Below are 21086 nucleotides of genomic sequence, written 5' to 3'. Positions count from 1 at the left end.
CGACGCCTCAGATCTACTGATGCCAACCTCCTTCAGCTGGACCTGATTCTAATAGTTCAAGCTGCTCCTATCAGTCAGTTCCCCACTTCTCAAAGAAGATCTCTATTCCAAGTCACTGAACCTTCAAACTCATTTTAAATCAAGCTGCTGGTTTATGACAAAAAAGAAAAGTTGCTTAGTGTTGCTATAAGTAACATAAAAAAAAGAAGTGTCTGCTGCCGTCAGTGTTTTGTCAGGAAGAGGCATGTTTAGAGTCAGCTGTCACTCTGAGAAGTCAGAGGTCGTGACCTCTGTTACTTTTCTTTGCATCATGTGTTTGACAGAGGGTTGAGTGTTTAGCGAGTTCTCTGTATTTGAACTCTGCGGAGTCAGCAGCTGCTTCACGGCTTAGTATGCATCAAATAGAAACATTATGATGAAATTCCTCAACACTTTTTTGTCAGTCATGGTCGTGTCTGCAGATCAAACTCTCAGGTTACAGTTTTCTCCTCCAGGGCAGCTTAAATGCAGCCTGAGAGCTAAAACCCAGATCCAGTACTTAAAGCTGCTGCTTCTTACACTCATTACATAAGAGGTTAACCAAAGGCCAAGAGTCCAGTTCACTTAACCTCCTTCATATTATTTGTTTGGGCGAATCTGAAAACAGCTGTCAAAAGAGGGGTCTCCTCCTCCTCCTACAGCCACTGCTCAAATGAGATTACATACTTACACTTGAAATAAAGCTTGAAAACAACACAGTTCCTGCGTGATCATCATAAGCTGCTCTCAGACCTGCACTGAAGTCCTGACCTTAGCCTGAAATTTTCCAGGAAGGGTTCGATGTGAGAACACAAATTAAGACTGGAAGAATACAACAATCTCAGTTTGAAAAAGAGGAGGCATACACGTAGAAGATGCAAAGTTAATATCTAAACAACATAAACAAAACAGAAACATCATCTTTATCATAAAACTTGGTGGAAAAAAGGGACGTGGGCCAGGAAAGGATCCATTCAATCTTGGCATGGATCCGGACAAATTGGAAGAATCAGGTATTTTATCATCACTTTCTGCAACATTGTGAGATTTTGACATTTTCACCAATAACCCAGAGAATAACTCATGGATCCTGATGAAAAAGAATCCGTCATATTTAGGAGACCGATACCGATGTGTAATTTTGTGCAGATCCAAATGTTGGGACCAATTTTTCCCTCACGGCGTGAACTTCAAACACTGACCTGCACTAAATCCACCATCACATACAGAAGATCAAATCGAGAGCAATGACCTCCGAGGCCTCGACGAGTCCACTGAAGCTCAAAGGAAACCACACTATGTGCTCTGCCAAGGGAAGCTGTGGAATCTGGACCAAGAGAGAAAAGATAGCAACATGCTGCAGCGAGGAAAAACTCACACCGCTCCCAGTGACGCCTGGGGGAGCCTTTACAAGGCTGCACCCAAAGTTTCCAACAAGGCAGCTAATTAGACCAACAGCTGGAGAGGAGCGAGGAGCGACTGCTTCTTATGGCTCGAATTAAAATGCATCATCCTAATTAATCTCCTAAATCAGGCAATGTTTTTCTTATCCCTCTTAACTTCAAATTAAAGTGTCTTCGCTTTATTACTATTGCTTTTACTGCGAGAGGCTTGATTTGAATTTCACATCATCCGAAAGCCCCTTTTTTTCATCTTCTATACGTCTTAATGCTGCACTCAACTTTACGTCACATCCTGAAAGCCGTCGGGTTCTAGAAGACAGACACGTCTCACCTGTCCTTCTCCGAGCGCACGATGAAAGCCACGTGATTTATCTATCCGCCCTCCGCCTCGTGCTCTGTCGTTCTGCTCTGTCAGGGGCCGAGGGAGATATGATGGGTATCTATGAGGCGAGTTATGAAGCGGCCGGAGATCAGTGAAGGGCTCCTATATTCATTCCGCAGGCCGAAGTCACCTTGGACCTTTGAGAGATTTCTCCTGTTTTCGGCGTCTCAGGTCGAAAGAGGCGACTGACCTAATCCGTCAGGTTTATGTTTTCATTTATTCCACATGACGGAAAGCCTGCCGCACTTCAGCTAACTGAAGGATAACAGCACGAAAGTGAAGATTAATGAACGATAATTGAATTTGTGAGAGACTTATTGTGATGCATTTTTGCAGAAGATACATATTTCTCTCAGGGATTCAGAATCAAGAGGGCTATAGATTAAACATTATCTTGGCAATATACCATTGTTTTTGATCATTGCAATCGCCCTATCAACATTTATTCTCCTTTTCCTTATGCTTGATGTTTAATTCTCTTTATCTTCAGAATAAAACCTGCTCTTATTAAATCAAACCTTTAACAGAGAAGAGACTGCAGACTCCTCCTAGGAAGTTTGGGCCAAAACACTGGGAGTCGCATAACGAGGTAAATGTTTTAGCGCGGCCGTTGCTGCCCCGAAGTTCAGCCTCTTATACGAGGCCCAGACTGGATTTGACGCGACCATTCATGCGGGTTTGAATGGGAACTGTGGTGAATTGAAAAGGAGCCCTTCTATTCACCGCTTCCATCAAGGAGCCCTCGCTATCAGCACAGCTCACTTTGCATCAGAATAACGGAGCGTTCGCCTGTCAGCCAGTTCGGTTATGGGAAGAAACCCCAGGAATTTGGTTTCAGTTCAGATGCTGCATGAATGCAAATACAGGAATTCCTGAAAATGTGGGGGACAAAGAATTTTGTCAAAATACTGGAAATACCAGCGAAGAAAAGGAAAAGGCGGCAGAGCTTTGGTTGAAAAGGAGGATTTGTGTTGTCCTCAAAGAAAAAGGGGGATATGGTAAACCTGTACAACAAGTTGTGGGAATACATTTTTAAAACGTCCTAGAAAATGTCAGAATCATCATATATTACTGAAGTATAAGGTTTATTGAAATAATATTACTAATAAAACTCAATGAAATAAGAAAAATACAAGATCGCAAAAATCTGATTGTGGTTAAAAGACAAATCTACAGCGACAGTGGAGTTCTACAACTGTAGTTCAAACACACCAGAATAATATTTGGTGTGAACTCGCAGGAAATGTGGGAGTTTTTCCAGGAGATTTCATCTTCAAATGCTCTTTTTCTTCGTCCCATTACGTTCCCGCATCCTCCCCCTCCGCCCTCTCCTCTCATCCTCCTGCTTCCATCTGTCCGTTCACCACAGCTCCACACTTGAGGCTGCACAACCTGTTCACTGGAAATTACTTATTCATCATTTCCTCGGCCGTAGCGGCTGGAAGAGGCCACGGATTAGAGGGCTGTATCTTCAGGCAAACACACACACAGACACACACACACACACAGACACACACACACACCTGGAATCTGCAGCCTCTACTGTCCCTGCGCAGCATTTTTTAGGATTTAGTGTTAATTCCCTATGATAAACTAGAACATTTGCATTTAAGCAAACCATAAATCATTTCACTAATCCATTGGAGGTTTGGATAATGGTCAGTTTCAGGAAAAAGCTGAACATCCACAACCCTCAATCACTTTTTCACTTTGCTTTCCTCTAGTTTATTGACATTTTATTCATGACTCATGATCTGTTTGCAAACCGAGACCCTGATCTGCAGAGTGAGCTACAGAGAAACCCCACCCGGCGAAACATGATGGAACCAAACGATGCTATTTCCTGAAGGGTGGCCTTTAAATCCCTAAATCCCCAAATCCCTGGTTACTAAATGGTTACCGTTTCACTGCCTGGATGCTGAAAACTTGTAAAGAGCGTGAGCAGGAAGGGATTTACAGTTTCGCTGAAGGACACTAAGACGAGATACGACGCGATTAATAAAAGGGTAATGATGGATTTTTTCCCCCTTCACAAATGGATATAGGGTGCAGCTGCTTCAAACTCATCTTGTTGGATGAATCGTTTCCTGAAGATATATAGAATAACTTTGCGAATGGCCGCTTGAGGTGGAGCAGCTTTGATATACGGACATTTTTGATAGATTTATGCTTTTGTAAAAGCTGCTCAGTTGCAGAGACACAAGGAAAATCTAAAGTTCTTTCCGCCACAGAAACAACAGGCTCTTTAAGGCCCCCTCCTTATAAAACCCAGTCTGCTCTAATTGGCCAGCTGGCCCACTCTATTGTGATTGGTCAACCGCTTTCATTGCGCGTAGGAAATATTGACCTCCGCTCTCGCTTTACCACGTTCACTCTCAAAACATTTTTGCAGCGTCTTCGCATTGGTTTCAGGGTGGAACAATTTTATTTGACATTTATGCAAAACGGGGTCAACGGGCTTCAAGTTACGTTTTTTTCTCATTTGGTGGGTGTGTCAGAGGTGTTGTCCAATCAGCAGTGACGTGTATTCAAATCCTGTCGTATTAAAAAGGCAGCTGACACGATGGATTTTAAAGTTCTGCTCGAATGCAGCAGCTCCTCCTTGGTGTTCACATAATTTAATGATGTTAGAAGCATATATTCCAGACGACAAAAGCAGAGACTATAACATCAAGTTTATATAGATACATAAAATGAGCGGTGTTAAAGTCATAAAACCAAACATTTGGGGAAACTTTCAAACAGCTTATTTTATGTATTTATGTCAAAACAATTTAATTTGCTGCAGCCTTTAAAAACAGACTGAAGATCTAATCCACTTTTAAAAGGTGAACTCTGTCTGTGACTGTTTATTCCGCTCTGGTCTGAGGTGATTACTTCAGTGCAGAGACAGATACTTTGCAGCTGTGGGCTTGAATCTCATCTGGGGCTTCACCAACAACACGCAGCGATCGATCAATACACACATGTCTGTCCATGTAATGTGATTCGGCACCGTAGAGCTGAATCCTCACTGTGGGGTCTCCATTGTAAAATCATTATCCCTAAACACATGCCATAACCCACTTCAACTCAACACCAATTACCCACAAGCCCCCTCTCTCCAGGGGCTCACCATGGCAACCTGAGCTGTCCGATTGCATGGCGTGATTGCGAGAGCGGCGATAAATGAGTTTCTGCCAGAGTGAGCGATTACTTATTCTAATTTATTTATCACAGTTCTTTACCTGTTTAATTGTGATGTGTGAATTGTCAGGAGACAGACAAGTGTGTGTGTGTGTGTGTGTGTGTGTGTGTGTGTGTGAGAATTGTGCAAATCTGGATCCCAGGTCAACATGTGAATTTACTAAATGAACAATTTCCTATGTAACAGCTCAATGTGACTGAACAGATTTTATAGACTAAAGAACTAATAGTCCAAGTTATCCATGATTAAAATAATAAAACACCCAGGTGAACAAAAACAAATTGGGACATTTGACACATGATTCTGATCATAAGCTAAATCTAACCTGCTCCTCCACAAATTTCCACCAAACCTCTTTTTAGTGCCTAAATATTTTGCATAATGAGCAAAGAAATGACACTGAGCTTAATTGGCAGAAGAAAAAAAAAACTCCATATATTTTAAACTGCATTAACTCTTGACTTGTCCTTCCAGGAAGTGAAAGATCACTACACAGACTTCACAGGACGATACATTCAAATAAAAAATTTGAATTTGTAGCCGGAAGCTGTCAAATTTGGCTTGGAAAACCTTCAATGGACTCGAGAGGATCGGAAGCGTTTGGAGACTTGCTCAAGGACGCATTGGTCGTCGACGACAGCACTGGCGACCTTTCAGTGGCAGGAAGCGCCCTCCGTTCTCCTCTGAAGTTGGCGTTCAAACGGCCACCGCAGCGTGGACTTGAAACGGCAACGGGAGCTCATTGTGCATCAGCCGGGGAGCTTTTCAGCGAGATTAAACACTACTTGATTAACCCGTCTGTCAAGTCGCACAGCTCAGCCGTCGGCCACTTTGAAGTCCCGCGAGTGAAATGTAAATCACAGTGTCCGCAGATAACGGCTAGATGAGGAAATTAGCCACTGAGTTTGACAGGAAGCATTCAAAGTTTGGGGTTTCACTCCACCGACACAGCCGTCAATACTGCCGAAATGAGAAAATATCAGAAAAATCACTTTAATTTCTCCTTCACTGCTTTAAATCATGTCACATGGGACATTTTTTGATTAGTTTTTGCAGTACACGTCATAGACCAGCCTCCTCCGTGTTAGCAGATGGGACAAAAATACATTTCTCAGAGATGGTTTGTATCATTTTTGAAAGATCCCATCACAATGATTGATGTGTAAGTTTTCATGTTTCTGATTTGGTTTAAATTAGTTATTTGATGCTGTAAAAATGGGTTGAGTCGTCGTGATTGAGTGGATTGCTTATATCCGTGGGACCTTGATACCGTGGCTGCTCACCACAATCACACGTTGGTATATATATATATGGGATATTTGGGCTTCATTTTTGTACAGTGGGAGGAAGTGAAGACAAATTGTCGATCCTTATTTACAGTCATTGACACATATCAGTGAATAAATCACTGCTGCTCAGTTAGAAAAAGGTTTTCTCCTGCCTCCTCCAAACATGGCCGCCTGCCAAGAGTTCCAGCCATTATTGTGTTGCGTCCTCTCTTCAGGGCTACAGTTACTCACTGTCGGAAAGTGAAGAGACGGGCTGCCGCTAGAGTAAACATCGGTGTTACCACTGGAGACAGCTCTTGGCGAGTAAATGAATAAAGTTTGATGCTGAACTTGGGAATGCAAACATTGGCTGCGAAGCAATAAAAACCCTTTCAAGTAGCACTTAAGCCTTGTATTCACCAAGAAAGAAATCACATAAAAATACAGTTGTTGTTGTTGTTCTAGTCCTTGCGGAGTTTAGCATTAATGTTCACCAAAGCCTGATTAACAGATTATTTTCAAGTCTTCTCCAAATTCATCATTTTTCAAAAGGTATGAAATTGGTCTTTTAAAGTCCTACTTTTACACATCAGCCAAGTGAGGAGATCCGTTCAAAGAAACAGGCTCACGTCTCTGAACCTGTGATTTTTGTTACCAAATTAGAAGTCACACCTCAGCGTTATTTCCACATCAGTAATCCCCTCCGATGACTGACACGCGTGAAGCTGTGCTGTTACTGTACGACCTGACGGGGGGGCTTAGCGATCACCATATGGTGTTGTGGCTGTCAGGAGCTGTTTTTCGGTGGAAAGATTAGCTCTGGGTGGTTTTTCCGTCAGACTGGACGTTCACTGCAACTCTGTCAAAACACAGGAGAGGGTGTCATGGCTGCTGCGGGTCATCACTCTCTTTCAGATGACTGAGACGACATCGCAAACAAATGTTGCGTGTGTCGGACACATTACTTTTAGATTTAAATACATGAGAATAAGTGAAAATTAGAAAGTGAATGTAGTGCTCTTTTCCACATAAGATCATGTTGACAGTTTGAAACTGCATAAAGTTGCTTGTCTTGGGAAATCTTTGGGGGCATGGTTTTGCTTAAATAAAATATAATTATTCAACTATTTTCCTAAATATGGAAGGGATAGTTTCGTTAATTCCAAATCTTGGAACAGTTCTGCATTTCTGAAAACTCAGGGCACCTGCTCATGGGATTGATTTGATTCAACACGACTTTAAAGATACGTAACTCGGACGTAACGAGCGCTGGCTCAGCTCAAACAAACTCGTCACTGGTCTGAAAACCTCATCTGGGACGGGGTCAGATAAATCGGCCCTGAAGCGACGCCTGCCGCTTACGACAGAGGAGCTTTTGTCCAAACACGGCGCTTCCTTCCTCTGCGGCAGGACTTCCACCAGCAGTGAGACCTGTCTGTGAGCTGATTCACTTAATTAACTGACTAATGAGCTAAAAATGGCTGCGGTGACCCTGCCAGCTTTTGACAGACAATGACGTTGAGGGGATGAAGACGTCCGACGTTTGGCATCGCCAACAATCATGGACGTTGTATTCCTCCGATCGGCTAATTCTTCTTCCCAGGGCCCCCTGGAACATTAATGGAGCCATACATCACAATAAAAAAATAGAGTGCTGTAAAAACTACTACAAAATGTTTGCAAATGAAACTCAAACCATCTGCATTAAACATAAAAAAATGTAATCCTAAACTAACTTATAAATAATGCTTTGTTCATTTGCTGTAGCTTGAAAGTGAAGAGTTTTGCTGCCTGCCTGAAAACCACAAGGGGAAAAATGTGTTTTGTTTGAACTGTGTAAATTGTCCCTCAAGGAACAAAAGAGAAAATAAATAAATTCAATAAAAAAAAAGAAGTAATAAGTGAAAACGAAGTTATAAAAGAAAACAGAAAGTTGTTTCTGGATGATTTCTATCTGTATCTATTAAAAAAAAGAACAAAAGGATTCTTCCGCATCGAAACAAGCAAAGTTATGTTGGAGATTTAAATCCTGCAAGAGTTTTTGGAGTCATTAATAAAACTGAGTGTGTCTCTGAAGAATAAGATGAGACAGATAATGCATCTAGTGTCAAGAAGATCAAGCAACTTGATTTGTCCTTTCAAAAAGTGAAGGCATCCTTCAAACAAGGTTTAAAAGATCAGCGTGAGACCGAACAGCTTATGATGCACGTTGCTGCTCGTAGTGATTCATCACCGACCTTCGTTCAGTCAGCTGAGTTTAGTCTGTAAACCTGTTTGTCTCCGTTTATTTTCCCGTCAGTGGAGGTAGTAGATATGTAGGCCATCAGGTGTGTGTGTGTGTGTGTGTGTGTGTGTGTGTGTGTGTGTGTGTGTGTGTGTGTGTGTGTGTGTGTGTGTGTGTGTGCAGGATAGAGCACTCTGATCTGATCCAGGAGCCTATAATCCGATCGGGGTTGGGGGGTGTGAGAGTGGAGGCAGTAGAGGATTATGGGATTACTGAGGGTGAGATGCAAAATGAGATGGCCACTCTGCAGCTGGCACGCTCAGGGTCGTCGCAGTGGCTCAACACAACACCAAAAAACGATGGTCAGTCAATGACAGTGCATCTTATAGAAGCTGAAGTCTTTTATTTAAATATAATCTAACATTGTCTTGCCTCCAGATGTATTCTTAGACATTTAATACATGTGAATGCAGAGCATTTCTGCCCTTTATAAAGTCTCATGCAAACACTAGAATACAATCAACACAATCTTTGTCCCCGAGTTCCCTAATACCAACTAGAAACAGATAGGAACTGTAATTAACCTAGAAAAGTTCCTCGAAATGACTGTGGACATTTCTACCAATTCACTTTGAAGTGATTCCAGTAATAGCAGGAACTTTATTTTGTCATATTTAGGACAAATTTGACCAAAGGTTTAAGCCCTTTTTACTCAGGCAGTTCAAGGGCGCAATGTACTTTTATTGTGCCTCGCATTTTCTTACAAATAAACCCTCTTGCTCATTTGTTTCATAGTTCCTTGGAATAAGTTAATCACTTCAACAAAAAATACTGGATGCCAATTATTTTGCCTTGTGACATTTAAAAACTTAGGTAATTAAACTAATGATCAGTTAAATCCCTTGTATCTGCCAACACAAGTAAAAGTGCCTGTGAGGAAGTTGAATTTGTGTTTATGTTATAAATTATACAAGTTTTCAAGTAATAAAATGTGTTGTCAAGGTTCAATAAAGATCAGATTCGGGGAGATTTAATAACTTGCCAAGATGAATGTTTTCTTGTAGCGAGAGTGTGTTGGAGAGAGTGGAGGAGACAGAAAGTCATCCCCCCCCACCCCTGAGACCCAGGCAGCAACAGACGACCTTCACAAATCACCAGAGTGGCTTGATTGCAGCCATAACTCAGAGTAACACCCAGCAAGGTAACACTCCCAGCAGTCCTGACCCCTCACAAAACACTCCCCACCTCGGTGTCGCCCAGGTTCATGGCGGTTTGCTCGCCTGCTGCAGTGTGAACAAGCAAATGAGCCCAGATGGGATTTCGGGGCTTGAATGACAGATTGAGGATTATGCTGTGATCAGCAGCCAGACATACGCTTGCTTTGCCAGGGAGTAGCCCAGCGGAGGGAAACACCGGCCAGGACGGGCACCGTGTTACCACCTGGCAGAATATCAACAGGGCTCGCTTCAGTCACTGTCATGGCCGCAGCCAGGAAGAAGGACGTTCACAGGAAAATGGCAGCAATGGTTAAAATATTTGAATAAATAAATAAACACTGGAGTATAATTCTGGTTCTACTGCCATCATTCACATAACTAAATAATCTCTAATCTCCATAGTCTGACTGTCTTGTAGCGCCACTTTAAGGTCACATTTTCAAGTTAGATAATCTTGTTTCTCCACAAGGACTTTTTAAATATTAATACAAAAACCACCCTTCTTAAACCAGTGTTGTCTGTAACTGAGTCTCAAGTAATATTTTCTTCAAATACATAGAAAAATAAAATCTGTGGAAACAAGTTTTCTGAGCTACAGGAAGTGAGAAAACAAGATTTTGTACAAGTTGAGCAAAACTGACTAATAAAGTAGAAGATGCATTTTTTTAAACATTAAATGCAGATGTTTTATGTTGAATTAAACATCTGTTTGATATTTCTAAAGCAGTAATGAATGGAATAATTCTAATTCTGAATTTAATTCTATTTAATGTTTAGGAGGATTATGTTAGATTGTGTTCTCAGATTGCCCCCTAGAGGAAGAAACGCGGAAGTACAACAACAACCTTGAAGTGAATACAGTAAAACCTGCGTCACAATGCTCAGGATTAATTTGACCATTTTGATGAGTAGGTGGAGACAAAGTTTGAGTGATGAACACACAATTTCATATTATTGATATTAGAAGAGCTTGCTGAGAACTTCATGATTTGTATATGACACACTGCTGCCATCTAGTGGTCATTTAGCACTACGACAAGTGCTGTAGAAACAAACGCTTGATACCATTATAAATACACATTTCTTTATATAAATATTTATTTCCTGGAGTTGTTTTCCTCCAGAGGGACTTGAAACTCCTAAACTTCCAAAAATCCCAAGATGAATAATGAGGATTAAAGGTCAGAGGTCACGACCTCCTTGATGCTAGAAACAGAAGAGTGAATTTAAGACTGAAAAAAGAAATCCTAAAAGAAAAGGGAAAGAACAAAAACACCAGTAACCTCTACATGTGTGTGTGTGTGTGTGAGCCTTCCTGTGTGTTATTCTCAGGTTGACCCATGATGCCAGGCGGTGACTCAGCGGCCTGGCAGACCTTCTCCAGACCAGCGGGAGGCAATGACTGGTTGCCACGGTGACGGCTGGGTTTCCAGGATCCCGGCTGGCTCTGGGGACGCCCCGGGGCGTTTGAGGACGCCATCTCCCGGGAGCAAGTATGCTGAAAGAGACACAAGAGAGGAGGAGAAAGAGAGGGTCACTTTGAAATATTGAGGTGTAAAATGTGTCTGGGTTTTCTGTTTTTTTATTAAAAATACCTTTTATTACCTCATTCACTTGTTTTAATTCAACCTATGTATCAACTTCTCAGGGAGAAGATTGACCAAATTGAACTTTCTTATATTTTAAGGCGAAAAACACAATTTCTTCCTCCTTCCTGTGGTGGTAAGATAATGACATCCAACATATTCCCAGTAACAAAAATATTAGAAAAAACAGCCTTTTCTTGACTTAAGTTAAAAAATAAAGCTTTTTTATAAACCCCAAAACAGTGAAAACAAAACTATTAAACTTCTTAAGCTTTGTGCATGAACATTATATTCTACATTAAACCTCTGTTATGTCACAACTGTGTCTTACGTTCAAGTCTTTTAATATTTCAACAATAATATTACTTTTAAGTCAAATGTAAGATCACTCTTTTGATCTATTATTGAAACCAACATCCATTCATTCAATTTGACACCGAAAAGACCGATTGAGGAGAGAGAGACATGATGGATGAAGCTCTCTCGCCCCGGCTGTGTGACTCCAGATTTCGGCCCGTCTCCCTGCACAGAGTTTCAGTGTTTGAAGCAAACAATGACACACAGTCAGTAATCGTGCGCGTGAGGAGTGAATGTATTTATTATGGAACAAAGAAACAGTTTATTGTGTCATAAATGGCTCTGTTCTCCAGACTGAAAATACAGAGTGGATGGAGGTCAGGGAGGGCGCTGGAATTCAGCACATTGACACACACACACACACACACACACACACACACACACACACACACACACACACACATATATATAAACAGTATATATGTATTTTGAGGCATTGGGGCCACCATAGAAAAACTTGGCTGGATTTATTCTAAAATGTGATTCTATATTTTTTTTCCTTTATGCCATAAATTCCCCAAAAAATGAAGTTCCACATTGTTTTCTTTGAGTGAAACTTACCAAATTAAATTGCATTTGTAAAAAGCATTTGAGTTACTATCCCTAGATACTGAATAAACGTAATATAGCTCTATTTCAAAGTTCCATTATGTTTGTTTACAGCAAGAAGCACCGGGCCATCTGAACTTCAGCCCGTTTGGCCGGAGCAGCAGTGTTTGTGAGCGTCGGGCACACGTCTGGACGACTCCGGCAGTGAAAAGGCCGTGTTCATTAACATGCACGACCATCCACTTCCTCTGAAACGGGCCTTTGTCGCCCAGCAGATGCTGCAACACAGGGAAACGAGCCAGGGCCGGATCAAAGGGGGAACGCAGATGGAGGGCATAGGACGAACGGGCAGAAATGCACACCGAGGTGTTTGGCACCTTTACGCTTGTTTGTCCGAATCTTAGATCACATCAGAGGTGCTTGGCAAGGTTTTGTAAATGTACTGTACCTCAGGACCTGCTGCTCCTATGAGTCATTAGGTTTCATTATTAAACAGTTCCCCGTATGATTTGGTGGGTGGAGCCACAGTCCCGCTAATACCCCCTCTCGACCAATCCTGAGTGAGTCTCAGCTGTCAATCCCGATGTTTCACCTTATTCACTGAACTTATCAGGAACTACCTAAAATGATAGAAACTACATTGATGTGTCCTTTTACTTTTTAGTTTGACACATGTCCCACCCACTGACATGTAGGATGACAGGGTTTAGGACCGATATAGTGAGGGCCAGCCACCAGGGGGCGATGTGGATCATTTGGCTTCACGACATCGTCCTCCATCTTCATATGCAGTCTACGATTGTACTGAATTCATCCATTTCACTCATTAAACCCAATTAAAGTATCATGAGTAAGAGAAATACTGTATTTTCTCATTATTAGGAACAGTGATCATGTTATTGCACATTAGGGTTTTTAAGGAATCAGATCAGTGCTGCAGCAGTGGAGTGAGGGGAGGTGGACGGACGGGATTGGTCAGCGACAGACTGGCTGACCTCAGCACTGCCACCCACCACAGTGCCTCAGTATAAAGGCTGCGGTGCATCCTCAGCCTCCGCTCTCTGGATACGCAGCACACAGCTTCTGACCAGGCAGACCCTGAGGTGAGGTCATCTGCATCATCATCTAGAGGAAGTGAGAGGAAATTCACTAAGTATATTTGTTTTTGTGCCAATGTCTTAGGATTATGATTTGTTTTTACTTATGATCAATCATCAAATAGTTTGTGCTCTTTATCGCATGTTTTTAAAAAGTGCTTATCAAGTATTCTCAAAAGATTTGATGACTCACTTTGTTGTACTCTGATGCCAGTAAAACATGTTTAGACGGAAAAAATTGAATTTGTCAAAATATTCTTTGTCATTCAATCAAGTTAATTAGAATTCTGTGTAATATTGTGTTTATTATTTTCACTGTTTGTAACTTTTTATCAACATAACACAACTCAGTAATTCAATTATCTATACAGTGATATTTTGAAATGGATACCACCTCAATGCTTTTTTTTTTAAAGTACATGTCATCATGTGAGACAGTAAATTATAAATATATTATAGAAAGTAAATTATGGAAAATTATTTCCATGTAATAACTGTTAAAAATATGGTGCAATAAGATAATGAGCTGATCTTAAATGGACATTATCCTCAGATAATTAAGAACAAATCTGAATTTTACCTCTAGAAATTGTAGCAGTGTAACAGATTTTAATTCTTTTATTAATTTTCATTTTGAAGGCGAGAACAAGTCAGATAACGATGACCGACCTGGAGACCTCCATGGCGACCATGATCGCAGTGTTTCGCAAGTATTCGGAGAGAGAAGGAGACAAACACAAACTGAAGAAGAGCGAGCTGAAGGACCTGCTGCACGACGAGCTGCCCGATCTGATGACGGTGAGAAGTTCGAGGAAACAGGGTTTAAATGAGCAGAGAGAACATGGAGTATATTATAAAACTAAACCAGTATTAAAACCCTTTACAGTTGTTGAATTAAAACTTCAGTGGAAACTATACAGAGCCATTTGTATTTGAATTCAAGATATTTTTGTTAAATCGTGTAACTTCTGTTTAAGCACAGATATCTATGTCCTATTTGTCCTGATCTGAACCCGTCTGCAGCACGTGAAAGACCAGGCCGAGATGGACAGCCTGATGGAGAGCCTGGACACCGACGGCGACGCCGAGTGCAACTTCCAGGAGTTCATGACTTTCGTCTCCCTGGTTACCGTCTGTTGCCACGAGTTTTTCGAGCATGAGGCCGAGTAACGAGGCGGTGACCTTGGACGGGATTGAAAGAGGGGGCTTAAGTAAATTGTAAAAAAAAAGAAAAAAAAGAAGCAAGAAGCCCGGCAACGCAGAGCCTTCTCGACGCCCGGGCAAAACATGAATCTAGCCCGAAAAGTTGGGCTGAAATCTACCATGTTTTCCAGATCTTACTATTTACTACTCACTCAATATCTAGATAGCTTCGAATGTTGTCAAGATTTTGGTGTAGCGACAAACTCACTTCTGAAAGTCGACCAGTTAACGTAGTTGAAATGTTGGCTCTCTTTAATAACCCTTAGATTGTTGATTGGCTAGTGAAAGATTAAAAAATTCTCTCTTCTGTTCTAGCAGTCAACCTTCATTTCAGTGATATTATATATAAAGTTTATAAATGACTAGCAGATTTTGGATGTGGCTAATGATTTTTTCATGCACCAATCATACGCGTTTACAAAATCTTAGGAGGCCATAACAGACTATAGCCAGAAGAGTCACTTTCTAGAGATCCCTGCATGTGAAAGACCGAGTTGATTAAACATTAAAAGTGATGCAAGTTGGTCAATATTTGAAAAAAACACTTGATTGGCTTGTAGAAGTTTCTAAATGTCTTGTGAGTTTGAGCTGCTCTCGCTGCTAATTTGGTAGAATCCGGTTAAAAATGTGAAAAGTGACCGGTACAATTGCGAAATGGCTTGCAAGTCTCTTTCGTGAGGTAACTGCTGAACGAATAATAATTTGAGACATGTTCAAATGTTGAGTTGGCTGCTGAAATAATCAAAAAATGTTGCTTGTAGACTAGATGAGTTTTCCCTCCAGCTGTGACGCTGTTAAGAGTTTGAATCCAGTAGAAACTGTCAAACAATCCACGCAGAGAAAACGTAGCTCTGGACGTGTTAATCAAAAGAGTGTGGAACAGAGAAGTCGTGGTGACGTGACGATGGATGTTTTGAAATGTGCAGATTTGCTGGTTTGTTTGGACGTTGGCGATATGATTAAATTATCAATCTATCACTGTGAGTTTGTCTTTGTGGGATAAAGCTAATGCTCATATTCAAATGATTCGTTAAAATCATAGACTGAATAAACATGGACGAAGCGTCTCCACTTTTTCTGCTGCTCTATAAAAAGATAAATAAACAATATTCACTGCAGATGTTTCCCGGTTCACAAACAGAATTCAGAAAGTTGCAGAAATCAGGACAAAGTCAAACAAACAGCGATTTCGAGCAGGATGATCACCACTCATTTTAACAAAGAGATGAATGTTTGGTTTTGAATTGCTCCAGTTCACTTTACTTTTAGATTTTATGTGGGCAGAAGATTGTTTTTTAAAGAGATGGGTTTTTAGGCATTTTCCTATAAAAGTCTGGTTTTGATAACAACACTTAGAACTAAAAAGTGTGACATTGCTTTGCCATTAGTCAATAACATTTGTGTTGCCATTTCCCTTGTGAGCACATGTAGTGGGATTCAAACATGTGCCGTGAATTACTTTTACCCGGTGACGCCACATTTACAGCCCAAATATTAGAAGTCAACAAAAGGCCTTAAAGGCAACAGCAGATCAGTTTCCATCATTTTCTTTATGTTCCACGCAACCTCACTCAAACAACCCTGAGGTGTGAAGGGAAGTTCCTGTCTCTTGAAACCAGAAGTAACTCTATTTGGAGGAGCGGTGGGAGGAGTCGAGGACCCTGCACGCCCACCGACACCAGCAACCTGCTCCCAATGCATAGTGTTTTGTGTATTCGATTCTAAACGGACCATAATTTACAAATTGAATGTGAAGAAATAAGTGAGAAGTAGAGTCGGTCCTGCAACCAACTGGAGTCGCCCACTACTGGTCATTTGTGAAAGTGCATAAAACCAGTTCTCTCTCATAGGCGGGTGCATTACAATTTATTTGCACACAACTTAAACCACATGAACCCCGAACATGTCCTGATTGATTTATCATGTCCAAAACAATGGAATCACACGTGTCCCTTCGGCCTCCACATGTCCCCGAAGTTAAGACACAGCCATATGTAAAAAACAGCACCATGCAAAACTATAACTAGTATTAATAACCAAGCGGAAGGAAAGATGTTTAAACACACACAGGGTAATTTGTGTGTGTGTTGTACAGCGTATGATGTAAGAGGCGTTGCCAGCTGCACAGTTTCAGACATCTGCAGGCTGTTTAGCATCAGAGGGGGGAGTCAGCTGCACGATTGGCCGACAGGGGAGCGGAACTCGACCCTGGGGACTGACACCACACCCATCTGAGTGTGTGTGTGTGTGTGTGTGTGTGTGTGTGTGTGTGTGTGTGTGTGTGTGTGTGTGTGTGTGTGTGTGGGTGTGTTGTGCAGCACATGCTTCCTCTTCATCTTGTTGTTCTTCTTGGTGAATGAGGAGCTGCCTGCAGATTCTCAGAAGTGGTGAGTTCTCTTTTTTTTACCTATTATACAGATACAAGTTTTATTGTTGTCTTTTGTGATATTTCACTTGATGCATTTTGCAGAACAAGCTCCCCTTCACATCGACAGTCACTTACAGCTGTTGCATCTTTGTTTCTCCTTTGGTCACATGAAGTAACGAGTCAATAAAGTTATGTTTTCAGTTAAGAATTAGAGCAGACTTATGTAAAAGGAGATGTGTAAGAGGAGTGGAAGTCCTATCCTCTTTTTGTTGTGGTAATAATGTTTTATTCTGGTGAACAGACAAAAAATCTGTGTCTGTTTTGGTGCATTCCACATTTGTTTATTGGTCCCGATGTGCAGCTGTGAGCAGCTGGATGACAGAAACAATCTCTGACACTTCTGATCCAGTTGTGGTGTCGTGATGCAGAGGCATCAACCCAGAGGGCTGTGGTTCAATTTCCGTGAAAACTGATCATTTTGGAATAAATGTCTCTTGCTTGAGAGACAGTTTTGTCGTTTACCCTCCCCTGAAAACAATTTGTTGCAGAAGATAAATGTTCCTGGTGCTCAGAGGATGATCCCCAGACTTGTCCTCTCTACCAGCAGTCACTATTTCACAGTGTGCCTAAGAACCCGTTTTTGTTTCTGTTCAGGTTGATGTCAGCATGAACGCTTTCACGGCTTCAGTCCTAGAGGCTGCAAAGCGGTTGGAAAACCATTCTCCTGCTCCAGAGGCTGTGACCAAGACACTGACGCTGGGTACGTTCATGAGCGTTCACGTAGACGACCCGATGCGTTGTGAGCGTAATTTACACATAACTGCAGAGTACTACTTTGGAGTTAGAGGAGTATTTGATGGACGAATGATATGTAGCCAGCCGTGATGTGTTGGCGTATACGCTCAGTTAAAAGTAAGTTAATCTCTGGCCTCTGAGTTCAATATGAATATGTTTTGTAGTTTATAATCATGCTACAAAACAAACAAGCAGACAAACCAACAGGGGTGATTAAAAAATAAAAGATTTAATCGACATTCTTTAAATTATTTAGCATTTGCATTGAAAAATTCACTTCTACCAAGATCTCAACCCAAGTACTGATTGTTTTTTCAATTTGTTTTGAGAGTTTCTTCTTTTATCAGCTTTTTAAAAAATCTTGGGGTTCAGTAAAAGTTCTGATTAACAATATGTGATCAGAGGAGAAAGTTCCAACTTGATGTAAACACACACACATGGCGTTTTTTGGACCAGCTGAGGTGTCTTGAGCAGGGAGTGTCTCATCAGTCTGGTGCCAGAGAGGAGCATTGGAACGCCTCCAGGGTCTGTCGCTGTGGAGATAAAGGCCAACACACCGATACCAGCTGGCCCTGGTTTCCACAGCAGGGCCGGAGAACAGACTAGAGCCAGGCTTTAGCTTTACACCTGAAAAGTATGTTTCTGAACAGACCATTTCCTGCAGGAGCATCGAGGAGCATTTCTGTTTTAACCCCAAATATAAACTCTGCTGAAGGAATTTAATATATTAAAACTTTTCATAATGTTAAATTTCCTACACAAGTTTAATCTCCTATCCGACGATTTATCTGTATGATTTATCACTTTTGAAAAGCTGTGTGATGGTTTTAAGTTCAGTTACCAAAAAAACTTGTCGACAATTTTTATTGAAACAAGATGACGATGGTGATTTAAAAGCTGAATTAGTTAATGAAAGATGATTTTATTCAACCTTGAAATGAAATTTTTGTTTTACAGACACCAACTCAGGCAAAGGAGACCTTGCAGCCTTGATTGGAGGTGAGAGTTTAACTTCATATTTTATCTACTAAATAAGAAGTATTTTGTTTACATGAAACAAGGAACATTCATTTAATTTGTTGCCCTTAATGCAATGTCTTTGTTTTCATGCCTCTGTATTTCCTGTTTAATGTTGTAAAATATGTGCATCGATCGGATTATGTCAGGTTTTCAGGTTTTTTGTGTTTTCCTCCTTGCAGGGATTGTGGGTGCGGTGCTGCTCGCGCTCATCTGTGTAATCGCCGTGTTGATGTGGTGCCTTTCCAGACATAAAGGCTCATACATCACCAACGAGATGGACGACGATGACGATATGGACAACGACGATGAGGAGCCTTTCTGCTCCGATATGGTGCTTCAAACCAACGAACCTCTGACGGTCGAAGAAGATGAAGAAAGTAGGACAGAGACTTGATGGGAGCAGTCAGGGACAAAGGAGTTTTTATAGCTTTTTTTTATAGTTGTGAGAAATGTAAGGTTTTAATTTCTTCAAGCTGCAAGAAGCAAATTTGCACTTTGATGCCACCAGATGACAGAAAAATTAATGGTACCTGCAAAGCTGGATTTAATTTGTCTGAATTTTAAGGCTTTAAAAACGTAAATCAAATTAATATTTCCAGGCACCAATTTGAATTTAAACATCAGATCAGGATCCTTATACCAGACCGTTTTGCCATCTCTGTATCGATTTACAATCAGGGGACATAACACTCAAAAAAATACTCCAGAGACCAAATGTAAAGATTAACTGCAACATTTTTATGACTAACAGCTCACTGAAGTTTGATAAGAATGTATCCTGAAGTGCAATGGATCTTTAACCAGCGACTTTAATTTTTCTTTTGCCTTCTTTGTAAAAAAAAAAACCAGCCAGGACTTTTATTTTATTTATTAGAATCCAAGGCTGCATTCACGTTGAAAACTGTTGATTTCTTTCACATAAATATACTGTGAGATACTTTCTATGACTACTTTGGCAGAATAACTTTAAAATGAAAGTTTTAAAACTCATTCACCAGAGTCGCATGTTAAAGCCTCCACCTGCCACCAGATGCTGCTGGTTTTCTCAAACGTGATAAGCATCCATCAGCATCTTAACTCTTGAGTGCCGGGGTTTGTTTTTCCCACCCTGGTCATATTTGTGATCATATTTTAAGCTCTAAACTAACTGCAGACTGAACGCTGACTAACATACCACTGTCATAAATCATCTCCAGGAAATAATCCATACCAAGAAATGTGTAAACATTTAGACAAGAGAGTTGATGGTAATTTTCTTTTTTTAACTTTTACCAGCTAATGTTTTTTTTTTACATAAAAGAATGGACGTAGACGTTTTGTAATTGCTTACATATAGTTGTTAAAATACCCTCTGGACTTATTTACATTTTTATAAGAATAAAGTTCACACGTTTTGATAAATTGTATTTGGTGCCTGTGTGTGATTTATAAAATGCTGCAACTCTGCTATCTAGTGGCTGAAATCGAGTACTGCACCCTTGATTTTCAGCTCTCAACATTTATTGCTGCAGCTTAGAGAGTCCTTCAAGCATTTACTCTTTTATACATTATATTTATAGTATTTCTAATGGTTAAAGATATGAAATAATGGCAACGGGAGCCCTATTCATGCATCTAGTTGCCATTTTGGCTGTTTGCCCCACATTTGCTCAGCCAAACCAAATATCTAAAGATGCACTTCTTGTAGTCCGACTCCAGTAGTTGAGTGTTTGGTGATATTTCATGGTACAGGTCAAAAGAGAATATTAAAAAAAAGCTCAGAGTCTTGTTCTTCTTTGATATAGTAAGAGAATTAAATGAAGCGACAACATTTAAAAGGTGTCAAGTTCTAAACAAATTGGACGATCACAACAAAACCTCACTGACTAAATCATCTTCTTTAGTCTAACATAATAAAAACTGAGCTAAAGTCCAACACTGCTGCCTGCACCTCATCTGTGAGTGAGAAACAAACCACTTTATATACCCACCCACCAAACACCTACACAGCTTCCTATTGGATAATTGCATCTGTCAGTCATCAGGCTGCCTCGTGTCACCTGTGGCTCCACCTGCCTTCACTTTGGCAGTAATCATCAGTCTCATGTTGGGGTTCCTCTCATTGTCAAACAGTAGCTTTTAGTTACTTTAATTACATGTTATTGTGTTATTTTTATCTGCATCCTCTATGATGCAGAACAACAAGAAGCCCAACAAAAGATCCATATGGAAATCAAATAGTCCACAAAAGGTTTCAAATAGTTGGAACACAGAAGTCCTAAAAAACCTCCTACAAATCATATCAAAAGTCTTTAAGAGCTGATCCTGCCACAGAGACCAGCTGCAGCCACGGAGGGGAAATAACTGGCAATGGTTATTCCAGATTTGTATCTATTTAAATCTATTTTCGGTGCAGCCTCCATGTGTGTCCGA

At 40.8% G+C, this 21086-nt stretch overlaps 2 protein-coding genes across 5 annotated transcripts; both read left to right on the top strand.

Annotated features, from left to right (window-relative positions):
* Window positions 1-13142: 13142 nt before the first annotated feature.
* Window positions 13143-15467, top strand: s100b (S100 calcium binding protein, beta (neural)). 3 transcript variants are annotated; one of them, XM_035150598.2, is made up of 3 exons: window positions 13143-13294; window positions 13928-14086; window positions 14312-15467. In XM_035150598.2, the coding sequence occupies exons 2-3, from the start codon at window positions 13949-13951 to the stop codon at window positions 14456-14458; spliced, it is 285 nt and encodes a 94-aa protein (XP_035006489.1). In that variant the 5' UTR covers window positions 13143-13294; window positions 13928-13948; the 3' UTR covers window positions 14459-15467. The 3 variants fall into 3 exon arrangements, with proteins under 3 accessions (XP_035006489.1, XP_035006488.1, XP_035006490.1); XM_035150597.2 differs by having other exon boundaries at window positions 13182-13325; XM_035150599.2 differs by having other exon boundaries at window positions 13251-13344.
* Window positions 15468-16754: 1287 nt separating this feature from the next.
* Window positions 16755-20080, top strand: LOC118103533 (cell adhesion molecule 2). Of its 2 annotated transcripts, XM_035150595.2 has the most exons (4): window positions 16755-16878; window positions 17514-17619; window positions 18612-18653; window positions 18854-20080. In XM_035150595.2, exons 2-4 carry the CDS (start codon window positions 17526-17528, stop codon window positions 19066-19068), a joined length of 351 nt encoding a protein of 116 aa, XP_035006486.1. In that variant the 5' UTR covers window positions 16755-16878; window positions 17514-17525; the 3' UTR covers window positions 19069-20080. The 2 variants fall into 2 exon arrangements, with proteins under 2 accessions (XP_035006486.1, XP_047195159.1); XM_047339203.1 differs by lacking the exons at window positions 16755-16878; window positions 17514-17619 and adding an exon at window positions 17658-17771.
* Window positions 20081-21086: the final 1006 nt, after the last annotated feature.

The sequence above is a fragment of the Hippoglossus stenolepis genome, chromosome 24, assembly GCF_022539355.2.
Source record: "Hippoglossus stenolepis isolate QCI-W04-F060 chromosome 24, HSTE1.2, whole genome shotgun sequence".
NCBI classification, from domain to species: Eukaryota; Metazoa; Chordata; class Actinopteri; order Pleuronectiformes; family Pleuronectidae; genus Hippoglossus; species Hippoglossus stenolepis.
Note: the sequence above shows the minus strand (reverse complement) of the source record. Positions and strands in the feature narration are given on the sequence as shown.